At 38.2% G+C, this 12536-nt stretch overlaps 1 protein-coding gene across 1 annotated transcript in view; it reads right to left on the bottom strand.

The window, feature by feature from the left end:
- The window catches only part of ARHGAP15 (Rho GTPase activating protein 15), a 601263-nt gene that overhangs the window by 53417 nt on the left and 535310 nt on the right, over positions 1–12536 (bottom strand). Inside the window, exon 13 of the mRNA XM_080798365.1 lies at positions 7306–7411. Coding sequence (XP_080654491.1) covers positions 7306–7411 — 106 coding nt within the window. The remainder of the gene's footprint in view (positions 1–7305; positions 7412–12536) is intronic.

Genomic DNA, 12536 nt, shown 5'->3' with positions numbered 1-12536 from the left:
ACCCAGGCACCCCAATAATACTTTTTTAAATAAAAACAGGCAGCAAGCTGTATGTAGCTCAAGAGCAGGCCATACTTGGCCAACCTATGACCCAGTCCAGTACCTGGAATGTAGTAGGAACTCATTTAAGACTTTCTAAAGGAATAAACAGATAGGATTTCACAGCTGACAAACATTTTCGTAAGTGTGAATTTATTCAACCTATTTCACACATGACCGAAAGGGAGGGTTAAAGACATTAAAAGGTTTTCTTAATGTTGTAGTTTCTAAGGGCTGAGGTTGGGACTTGAGCCTAAGTCTTTTGATTCCAGACCCCTGGTTCTTTCCATTAGGTAGAAGGCCAAGTTTCATAGTGGAGAAGGATGGGACAACTTTAAAAATGTACCTCTCATAAGGGAAATACCCCCATGGGATGGACCACCACTAACTGCAGAGAACACAGTGACAAATGAGCAGTAGTCATTTTAAGTTTTGTTTTGTTTCCTATTATTCAGTGGCTAATGTTACCATTCAAATGTTAAATTAAAAGATCTAAAGTAATAATTTCACTGCTGTCTTAAAAACCTTATCTCCCAAAGCCTTCCTCCAAAACAAGGATCCACCACTGGAAGGATCATTGAACCTTAGTCCCCAGCTCACAAACCTTATAAATCCTGTGCCAAGATGTCTCCTAAGTAGATGACATTTTAATGATTACTACAGGGAGTTGGGAACTATTGCTTCATCCTCACGATCAGAGTAATTAATTTTCTTAACTACCAGGCCAAATTCTGCCACGGGAGTCCAGTTGAGATATTTCAGGCCCATAGGAAGTACATTAGCTCTTCAAAGTGATTAGGGTGCCATTTCAAATACACAAGCAAAGGAGCTATTAGGCTTCTGGCTTATTTCAAACGACTTGCAGCCCTTGTCCCTCAGGGGGGAAAAAAAAACACGGAAAAGAAAAAAGAGAGAAAAGAGAAAATAACAATTTGTACAGGTTCCTCATTTTCCAGTAAAAATACCCATGGCCTGCAAGTCGTTGGCTATCAGGTATTATGGTTGGGTGAGCGACCAAAGTGTACAGAAAAAGGGTGGAGTGCCAGAAGACAGCACAGAAAAACATAGCCTGCTCCAAAGCACACCACAGCTGAGCACTCGGAGGCCTTGATGGGAGGCAGAGAGCTTCACCAGCCATTGCTCTTGAAGACCAGAGAGAAGGGTAAGAGCTCATGGGCTTTCAAGTTCATTCCTTAGCCATGTGTCATTCACACCCCTCCCACCCCCCATATCAAAAGTGCTCACTGTGCCATTTTAAAGTCAGGGTGGTTGAATTATTTCCTTACATTTCTAGGTCATCATCATTGGAGTTGCTTCTGACATGCTCTTGTAGAATATTTTATTTAACACCCATGAAGACCACAGAGAGGCTTTAAATATCAGTTTACTCTCACAAAATAGCCACAGCCCAACAGTTTTGCCTTTCAACAAGGCATTCAACTGGCGTGCTTCCATGAGATTTGTCTATTCAGCCATATCATTCCTTCACCTTGGAATTCTATGAACAGCTGGGCGATTTTCTTAGCGTCAATGCAACAGGGAAGATTTTTTAGCTTTCTTTTCAACCTATTTTACAAAGCACAAGCCTCCGATAAGAATATTTATTTGCGTCCCAAGTCTGCAGCAAATATATTCTTCCAAAGCTATTTTTGAAAATCAGTGAATGGCATTAGTCACTTCTAACAGCCACCCATTTCTAAGACATTCTGACTTTCTCTGAACAACGCATCCCTACGTGGGAATTGAATGTTCTTTCATGTGCTCCCTCACTCAAAAATGTGAGATTGTTTTGGCTTCCAAAACTCATGCCACAAAGTTAGTCCGGCTAATGAGTTCAATTTAGCTTGGTGGGAATACTTTTTGTATTTATTTCTAAATTTTCTGCTGTACGTTTCATGTATGATTTTTTTTATCCTGGAAATAAAAATGTGGGGAAAGACTGCAGCCAGAGCTAGAGCACCTTACTCATGGTAATGGCAACTGGAAGGCCAGCACTTCAGAAGACCAGTGCTACATATCAGGTAGATAGATAGTTGATAGGATTCTAGGAGTGTTTACACAGGCTGTTGGAGGTACAGGATGAGGCCCTCCATGCTTCAATGTGTCTCACTTCCCAGGCTCCCACGAAGCCAGTGTGCTGTGCTGTCTGGCAGGAAATTCTCACTGTGAGAATCATTTGATAAGCAAGACTACAAGGCAAGAGATCTGTCTTTTAGGAAACTGCTGTAACAGGGGAGGCTCTGGGCAAGAAGCAGAGTAGACCTGTGCCCTATCTCCAAACTTCTCACACCGGCCTGAGAGTTGAGGTAGAGCAGATGACCTTAGCGAGCTACCACTTCGATGGTAAAAGTAGTGTGAACTGCGAGCCTGGGTCAAGATGCAGATCAGGTTGCTGGAGAGTTGGTCTGGGCATTTCACAAGGGATTGGGCATGGTGTGGAATGTCATATGGTTGGTCAAACAGGTGAAATTAGCCTCACTGGAACTAGAGGAAACTGAGTGAGTCAGGCCTGTGCTGGGACTCAGGTTTCAGAAAAAGATTCTGTGATGAAATAAAAAATTTTCTGGAAGCCAGGAAATTTGTCAACCCAGCTTCTATAATCCTTCCTACATTTATTTTACTAAAAAATTATCTTTTATTTCTTTCCCTATGAAAATGATACATGCTGATGTGTAATGTTTCTTTAGAACGCAGTAAGTGATAGGTGAGACTCTTTTTAAACACTATTCATTTACTCCTCACCAGAGAAATGGGTTCTATTATGATCTCCATTTTACAGATGAGAAAATGAAAGCTTAGAGGTGATTTGTTTGAAGTCATACCTTCCATAAGTGGCGGAGCCAAGACTCACATTCAGGTCTGCCTCACTCCAAACTACCCTCTTTACCTGTTTTCTTAACCTCAATATTGCCTTCTATCCCATTATTAGGAGAGCAGAAGCAACACATGGGGAAAAGCTCTCATAACTTAATGACTCTAAGAAAGAAATATTAACATCTCAACAAAAAATTTTAGTCTTTTCCAGACGTACAAGTTTCCTACATATTGAGTTATACTCTTTTTGAGTACATAAAAATTGTATCCCTGACTTTAACTCATCTCCAAATAAAGGAAAAAAAAAACATTATCTATGAACTACATTTCACTAAGCTGATATGATGTATCATGGTCTATATAACCTTCCTTATCACTGGACACTTAGATTGTTTCCAAGATTTTACCAGTGCAAATAGAACTGTCATAAGTAACTTTACCTGCATAAACTGCCTCCACATTACTTAAGATGACTGGCTCAAAAGATAGGAAGATTTAAAAGGTTTTTATTCTTGAGATATATTGCATATATGGCTTTCCCATCATGCCGGTTGGTACATCCTAACTAGCAGCATATAAAGGGTTTAATTCAATATATATCCGACAGAATGGGCTTCATCCTATTTGATTAGTTTTCAATAACCTCATCTTCCTCTTCCTCTATATTTTCATAAGAAAGAAAAGAAGGGTTCACCCTTCTACACAGTATCTCTTTTTGCATCATCATCATCATCATCATTATTATTATTACTATTGTCAGAGGAACTATTCTCACAACCAACCAGCATTGAAACCTGAGACGTAACTCCATGGCTGATTGGATATGGGGATAAAGAAATGAGAGAGATAAACATTGCATGGGATTTTCCTCTGAAAATTCTCAAGATTTAGGCCATGTCTTTCCATTTGATGTTCATCACTCTAATACAACCACAACTCCCATGTGGCCTCCTGGGTTCTTTTCTCCTTCTATCTTGTTCACCCTAGACTCTGTTGTTGGACTACTTCCATAAACACTGAGCACATCATACATGTGTCCCAGAGATAAAGTTTCAGTGGTTCTCTATTGCTTGTGTAACTCCTTTGCCTGGCTTTTTATCTCCAACTACTGCCCATCAGCAACTAAACCTTATCTTTCTAGATCCTCCTTCCTCATTAACTTCATCTTCACTTTGCCTCTCTGCCTTTCCAAAGAAGCAGGCTAAAGGAAAATGCACTTGACACACATTTTATAGAGATAGAACTTGCCATTTATGTGATGATTCAGAAGGTACTACAGGACCTTACAGTACTTATCACTGTAATGTCAATTTGTGAAAGTGGCTATTAATAAAGGTTTCTGGTTGATGGCATTTTGAGATGATAGCTTATTCTGAATTTCTGGTCTCATGTTATCACAGCAGAAGCATAGAACTTGACCTTGAGTTTGATCAAGAATGAAGACGCTGGACTCAGACTATTCTGAGTTGGGCAGCCATTGTGTAATCTTATGCTTAATGGATTCACAGCCCTTTAAAATTTCTGGCTTTTGCTGACAGGATGGGCATCCACCCTGTAGTCCAATTGGGCTGTATTAAGCTTTCTCAGTTGGTAGTTGCTCTGCTTTCAAGGGAATGTTTAATTCAGTGCTGTGCAAAAATGGAGTTCTCTTCTGTTGGCTACAGAGTACGTAGGTCAAGTGGAATTTCTGGCACTTCATTACATTCCCTGACCCTCACTAAACAAACTTCAAAATATATATATTTGCAACAACTTGAAATAAACACTACATACAAGTGTTGATGGTACATTTTCTGAAGAACTACCAAATGCATCAGGACTAAGGAAAACATTCTAATGATTCTTTCAAACATGAATATTTTTAAATTCCTATTAAACAATCTTCTTATTTAGTCTTCTCAGGCTTTCATGACATGCCACAATTGGCTGTTTATCAAAAAACGTAGCAAAAAATGATTAACAAGATATAATCATGTGCACACACTCGTGCATAATTAAACCCAGTTTATAAATCAGTGCAGGGCGGAATATGGTCACACCACTCCAGAAAGGTTGGTGACTAGCAAAGAACACTTTTCTCCTCATTTACAATGAAATATCGTGTAATGTGAATGCTGTGAAGGTGGTATAATAATGCAATGGCGTAGCCTGAAGGTGGACGATTCTCATCCTGCCAAGGTTTTTAATTGGATGGATTTTCATCTGTGTGTTTTATATTTTTCGAAGGAGGATTTAGCTGACTCTAAGTTTCTTCATTTTTATAGCTGTTCGTTCAGTTGGGGGAAAGAACAGGAATAATTGAGACCGAGTAATGGATATTTCTCAAGATCTCCAAGACTAGGTACTACATAGCATTAAAGAGTATACTTTTCCATTTGTTTTATGACTTTGTCCAGTTAAAGTTACTAGCATAAGCACTCCAGTATTTATTTGTAATTTGAAACCCCTTTCATGATATGTCTGGGTCCTCAGGGAAAAGAATTTACATTTGAGGAAAGCTTACCTTGTGCCAGGCATTTTATATGCATTATCTCATTTAATTCTCATGACCACAACGTATGATCGATATTATTTAATCTGATTTTACGTTCTTGAGATCATAAAAGGAGTATAGAACAGGGATTTGACTCTAGAGCTCCCTCTTTGTTTCCTTAAAGCTCAATCAAGTTCCTTTCACTAAGCCACACTGGGTTTCCCATTATAGCCAGTGTGTGGAGGTGATAATAAGGGACATTCTAGCAATAAGGGATGGTCTGAACTTTGGCACACATTCTCCTCTGGGGGAAATAAGAAAGAAACTAATATGACGGATTAGATTAAAGCATGTTCCCTAATGCAGTGACTGATTAAGCGAATTATGGACTACCTACACTACGGAATGCCATGTCATCATTAGTGAGAATCACGTAAGTCTGTCTAATAAAATGGAAGACTGTCTACGAGTTGCAAAATATTGCAGAACAATCAGTGCAGTATGAAAAAGTTGAACGCAGTAACAGTCATATATATATATATATATATATATATATATGTTTATATGTGTATACTCATAGACACAAAAATGTTTGTTACTTCTCCTCAGAAGGCTAAGAGTAACCAGTAGGCAAATTTCTCTTTTTAATCTATAAACACCACTATTTCTTAAATTTTTCGTGTGTACAATTACATGTATTAAATTCACAGTTAAAAAATCACATAATGGATTATTTCAGTAATCTGTAGGAATGACTTAACCCAAGGAACGGGTGATCAAGGAGGTTAAGTCTCACAAAAGCAAAACTGTCCAGTCTATTTGATACTCTATCCGGCTTCAACATTACTATAAGTATATGGTGAAAGCTAAAACTTCATCGCTTGTATTGCACTCTGCCTTATCTAAAGAAGGTGTTAACAGAGAGCAAATTAGTAACATTCATTTCAAAATTAATGCATCCAAAATGGAACTTTCCAGTCTCCTCTTCCTATTCAACCCATCTGTGTTGTACTACCATTTTTCACTTGCCTAAGCCCAAACCCTAAGGGGCATGCTTGATTTCACCTTTCCTTTTCCAACTGCATTCTGACCAGCAGCAGATCCAACCTGACCTGTCACCAATTAATCTCTTTAAGGACTCCATATAAGCTATCATTGCCTCTCGTTTGGACCACCATGGTTGCCACCTTACAGGTATATCTCCCTGCTTCCATTTTGGAATCCATTCTCCACATGGCCGCCAGAGTGACCTTTTACACTCCCTCAATTTAGCACTATTTATGGTTTGTAATTGTACTCAGAAAACCATTGAAATCTCTCAGTGAGGCCCTCAAGAACCTATGTGATCCGACACCAGTCAGTCTAACAGCTATGACCTTAACTCCTACCCCCACCAACCCTAGTTCATTAAGCTTTAGCCATCCTGGCATGCTTTCTGTTTTTCAAATACATCAAGTTCTGTGGACCCCTGGGCCTTTACATGTCTTGTTTTTTTCTGCCTTCATACTCTTGTCTTAACTTTTTACATGAATAGCACCTTATCAATCAGAATCAAAGTTTTACAAATGAGCAAACTGAACTTCAGATAGTGTAAGTAACTTATTTGTGGTCATAGCACTTTGTACATGATGAAGCTATGTTTTTCTCTCATGTCGGAATTATTTCATGCTCTTCCCTTATGCTAGATAACACAGTAAAGATGGTCCACCCTAGGGCTCTGGGTGAGGTTATGACAATGAATCAACAAATATCTACTCTTTGAAAAGACCATAAAAAATAACTTATTTTAGAAGTTCCTTTTGTAGGTTCTTCTTCTTACCTCTAGTGCATTCTCCAGCTTCTGTAAGAATACTTAGATTGGCTAAGGGGAAAATTTGAGATAGATGCCTTTGGAAAATCTTGTCTCAGAGGTTTGAAATTAAATACTTGCTTATGTAAGAAATGAGAATAGGACCCGACCAGAAACCCTTATAACTTACTTTGTTAGATGTCCAAACAAGATTTTCATGGTGTCACGATTTGGTGGAGGGAGTTTTTGCACAAGAGTCTTTATAGTTTGAATTCTTGTGTTGTAGTCTTGTTTTTCTGAAAAAAAAAAAAAAGGAAAAGGAAAAGAATGAGATTTCATAACTGCATGAAGGAATTTTCTTAGGAGAAGTTTGGACAAAGACTTAGCAACTTAAAGTCCTAGTCAGCAGCCAAAGAGAATAGGTATATTCAACATCATTATCATGAAGTTTCTTTATTTGAACTCTGATGTAGATCATAGCTATACAAAGGAGCAACAGTGTGGCTTTGACATAATCTTGTTAAGATCAGGTATTGGATCAGTTTAATAAATGCTTTACTATTTTATTTTATTTTAAATATTTTATTTATTTATTTGACAGACAGAGATCACAAGTAGGCAGAGAGGCAGGCAGAGAGAGAGGAGAAAGCAGGCTCTCCAAGGAGCGGAGAGCCCAATGCGGGGCTCGATCCCAGGACCCTGGGATCATGACCTGAGCCGAAGGCAGAGGCCTTAACCCACTGAGCCACCCAGGCACCCCTATGCTTTACTATTTTAAAAGATGGGGTAAGGTGAAGAATGGCTTTCCAAAGATGTCCTTGCCCTAATCTCTGAAACCTGTGAATATGTTGTCTTCTATGGCCAAAGGGACTTTGCTGATGTGATTCAATTAGGGACTCTGAAATGGGGAGATTATTCTGGATTATCTGAGTGGCACCAGTATAATCACAAAGGTGGTTAAAAGAAAAGAGAGAAAGATGATGTGGCAATGCAAACACAAGGATAAATGGCTATGTGATGAAAGGCCAGGGGCTAAGGAGTGAAGACAGCTTCTAGTAACCAGAAGAGGCAAGGAAGGAGAACCCCCAGAAGGAACACAGGGCTACAAATACCTCAATTTCTTCCCAGTGAAGATGGTTTCAGACTTTAGACCTCAGGAATGTAAGATAAAAAGTTCATGTGGTCTGAAGCCACTGAGTTTGTGATAATTCGTTACAGCAGCAATAGGAAACAAACCGATGAGGACACATAGTGTGATTCAATTACCAATATTCTATTGTTCACTTGATTTTGTGGAAGGGGAAATAATCTTTGTTATTACTATGTGTTGTCTTTTCTCCCTAACACATTTTGTTTTGGCTACGAAATAAAAAAGCACACACACACACAAAAACTGAAAGCATAATAACTAGTCATATGCATTTAAAAAAATAGGAAGTTGTTTAAAACTACATACCACATAGATTGCTTTCCCTCATTTTGTTTCTTTTTTCCTTTATAGGCATGGATGGCATAGTAAGAATTGATTTATTTAGCACCTAGAGAATTCATCTCACCATAATTTTAACCGGGACTTAGAACTATAATTATTTAATGAACTTAAAGACTTTATATACATTGACTTATGTACATTTCCTTTCTAGATTCTATCTCTGATCTCTAGCACAGAGCTTGTAGTGATCCTTAAGAGGTCACTTTTGGAAAAGACAATGTACGGTGGTAATACGTAAGGTACACACCCACCCAATATTCATTCTCTTCTTCCTTAGCAAGACAATACTTTGTTGAGGGGATGGCAATGTACTTGCCTAAAAGAGGTCATTTCCCAGCCTCCTTGGCAGCTGGAGTGACCATGTGACCACGTCTGGCCAAAAGGCCTTTGGTCAAAGTGATAGAAGGAACTTCTGGTGAGACCCTGAGCAGGGAGCTGATTTAGTTTGTAGCCATTTTACTCTGCTCCCCAGAATGTAGATGGAATGGTGTGCCATCCTTCTGGATGTGTAGTGGAACATACAACTAAAAGGAACGTCCCTGAATCTGTGGGGCAGTCAGACCAGTCCTGCCGTCTCTGTCTCTGAGTTTCTTTAACATAAGAAAACCAGCCAGAGTGTACTGAAGATGTTGAAAACAAGTCTCTTATACTAAAGCCTAATTCCTAATACAACATACTCCCCAAAGCCCAATTCATTATCACCTGTTACTAGGTATATAAACTTTACATAGCGGGGAAGAAAAAGTTAGTTCAGAAACTGGCAGTTTTAAAATACACTGTTGCAAAAGAAACTTTTAATAAGGAATTATAGGAAAATATCTTGCAAAAGATGGTATTTGGCTAAAGTGGAGTGGGGGGCAATCTTCCTAGTAGAACTCTGCCTTGGAAACTTTTCTTCTTCCTCCCAAAACCACAAAGGCCTATAAATAATGCCTCCCACAGTCAGAGCTTTCAAAATTGCAGTTATTCTTAGAAGCGTTCCAACAAAATATGGATTGGACAACTGCAAATGAAAGTGATGGGGGGTGGGGAGGAGAGAGAAATTAAAAAAAAAAAAAAGAGGAAAAGAAAAGAAAGAGAAAGGGAAAGAAAAGCCAGTTGCAACATCATAGCAGACAACAGATAAAATCTTTCTGTCAAAAGGGTAGAAAGCCCCTTTGTAGCTTAATGATGGTTAAGACAATGTGATGCTTCATATGACCAGTTGGATATTATGGGATATAACCAACTCGGGAAAATAAGTAATAACAACCCAATAAAGATGAGAGTGAAATTGGTATAGGATGTCCGGGGCAAAGTTTCTTAGGGCTATTTGGATACTTTGTATCTAGTCATCTGAAGCTAATACCCACACCACTGATTCTATGTAAATATATATATATATATATATATATATGTGTGTGTGTGTGTGTGTGTGTGTGTGTATATGCACACAAACACAAATACATATACACACATTTAAGTATGCACAAGGTGGATACATTCTGCATAGTTTGGCTTGATGTTACTAGTATAATTTACCCCAGGAGCTGGTGAACCACTTGGTTCAAACAATAAAGATGATGTTGGGAGAGGAGAGGAAACCTTTCCAATTTCACTGAAATCTCTTGCCAAAGTAATGATCAGATCAATGTCAAAGCCTCCAAAAAAGGGATCAGTTGACACTGGAGATTACAGTGATAGCAGTCATAAATTAAGTTTGAAAAACGGTAAGTGGAGAGTGGTCTAAACGGTTACATCCAGCAAACCTCAGTTTTAGGGAACGTATGACTCCGGTTTAAGAAAGGTTGGAGGTTGCTTAATTGGAAATATTTGAATTTGCAAATATTTTGAGCAGGAATTAAAACTTTAATATAGTTTGTTTAACCATTAGGTAAGAGAACTACGAACTTCCCTAGACAGAGTCCCTTTGCTCTCTTCTGTGTTGCATTGCACTTAGGACATTCTATTTATACAACATTTCACATGGTATTTCTATGGCTTGAATGCCTGTCAAGTTCTCCCATTTAGCTGGGAGTTTTTCTAGAAAGCTAGACAGCTCTTATCTTGGCATATAGCGGGTTAAGTGAAAGAATAAGGAATTAGTGAGCAAATGAAAGAAATGAACATGGATTGGAATACACAGACCTCAGTTTGAATTTTGTAACAGCTTTTTATTAGCTGTGTGGTCTGGGACAAGTTCTCATTTTCTTTGAGTAATATCTCAAAGTCCCGTTTTATGGATTAAACAAGATAGTATGTAACGTACCTAGCACAATGAACAGTGAAAAGTAAATACTCTATAAATATTCATCCCTTTCTCACCCTCACCTTTTTTGAGGCCCATGCTGGGTCTGGTTCACCTTTTATTTTCAGCAATGAGCATTCTGTCTGGTTGCAGTGACCATTCCAAATGTAGATGCTGATCCTGGAACTGAGCTGGTGCCCATGGGTGACAATCCAATTGCTATGGTAGCCTGACACTTCACAACACACTCGATACTTTGTGATCACCAGAAGCTGATGATCTGATTGGTGAGCAGTTCAGTTACATTTAAGAATCCTTATAAAAGTCTATGGGGGTTCCCATATCCGCTTATAAGAAACATTCTACATGAAGGCTCTTCTATAAGAATATTTTTTTCCTCTTTCTCTAGTTTCACACATACTTGAGAAATTGCACAATTGAATAGTGGTACACACAAGTCTGTGGCTAAGTTATATTTCAATACTGAAGGGGGAACTGAACAATGGTTCAGAGAAAGCTCAAAGATTATTAAGGAAGAGAAATTAACTTTCCTTACAACATAATCAGAACAAAATCTTTGAAAAGGTTATAGGAAAGCAGTGGTTTCCCATTCAAATCGATACCACACCCATTTTTCCATAGCTTATGAAATCAGGAAATCAGCACAAACACTTCTAAGAGGAGGGACATCTAAAAATACAATTGGTTACATTAAAATCGAAATGACACCTTTTCAGATATGGTTTATTGATGTGTCATATAAGGAATTGGAATCTGCATACATAATACAGGACTGGTTAATGAGCTAAGATTCATATACAGCTTACTAAAGATGTGTCAACTGTCTTCAATTGATTCACTGAGCATCTGAAAGACAGCATTTTTCTATTAATATTTCTCCTTCAGCATATGGTTTCTCATTATTGTGAAGTACTGAGAGTTTTGAGAAGACTTTGAGATATCTCTGACTTTTTTGCATTATGACCTGAAGGAGGGGGAGAAATTTTTCCTCATGGAGAATTAGAGAATCTCTTAGGAAAATTGTGAGACAAAATCATTCTAATAATAAGGAACTCCATAATTCTTCTCCCTTTCTCTCACGTTCACTCCTAACCTCATTCCCTGATGACTTATTTTTGTATCTACTCAATGCTTTCTAATACCTCTGTTTTAGCCCTCAACCCATATCCCAACCACCTTGCCAGTCTCTAAACAGTGAATATAACTTCAGCTCTAACTGCACACAAAACTCTTCCACAGTGCTTTCTTTCTTTCTTTTCTTTTCTTTTTTTTTTTTTTTTTTTTGCCACCCATCATTGGGTGGCAAAGAATGTCTATGCAAAAATACATATAATGCAGATGCATATCATTAAAAGAGTAAATGATCTTCCTACTGCCCATCGCTCACCCACTTGGCCCCATGTTCTGAAACCACACCAAGCTCTGTTGTAAATGAGCTTCTTCATAAACAACTCCAGGCTCCTTAGAGAAGTTACAGCTCTTACATGGTGTGAAATAGCCTTTAATGATATGATAAGGATATGGCTTTATAGTTTTGCCCTGATTCATGGTTTTAAGGACACATTTTTTAAAAAAATATATAGTTTATGGTAGTTACATTTACATTTGTCTGCATGAAATGTTGCTACTAAAACAAGGACATTTACAACCAAATGCCTTTTCTGCAAAGAGATAAGATAAA

The sequence above is a fragment of the Martes martes genome, assembly GCF_963455335.1.
Source record: "Martes martes genome assembly, chromosome: 3".
Lineage (NCBI taxonomy): Eukaryota > Metazoa > Chordata > Mammalia > Carnivora > Mustelidae > Martes > Martes martes.
This window is presented reverse-complemented; position numbering and strand designations above follow the sequence as displayed.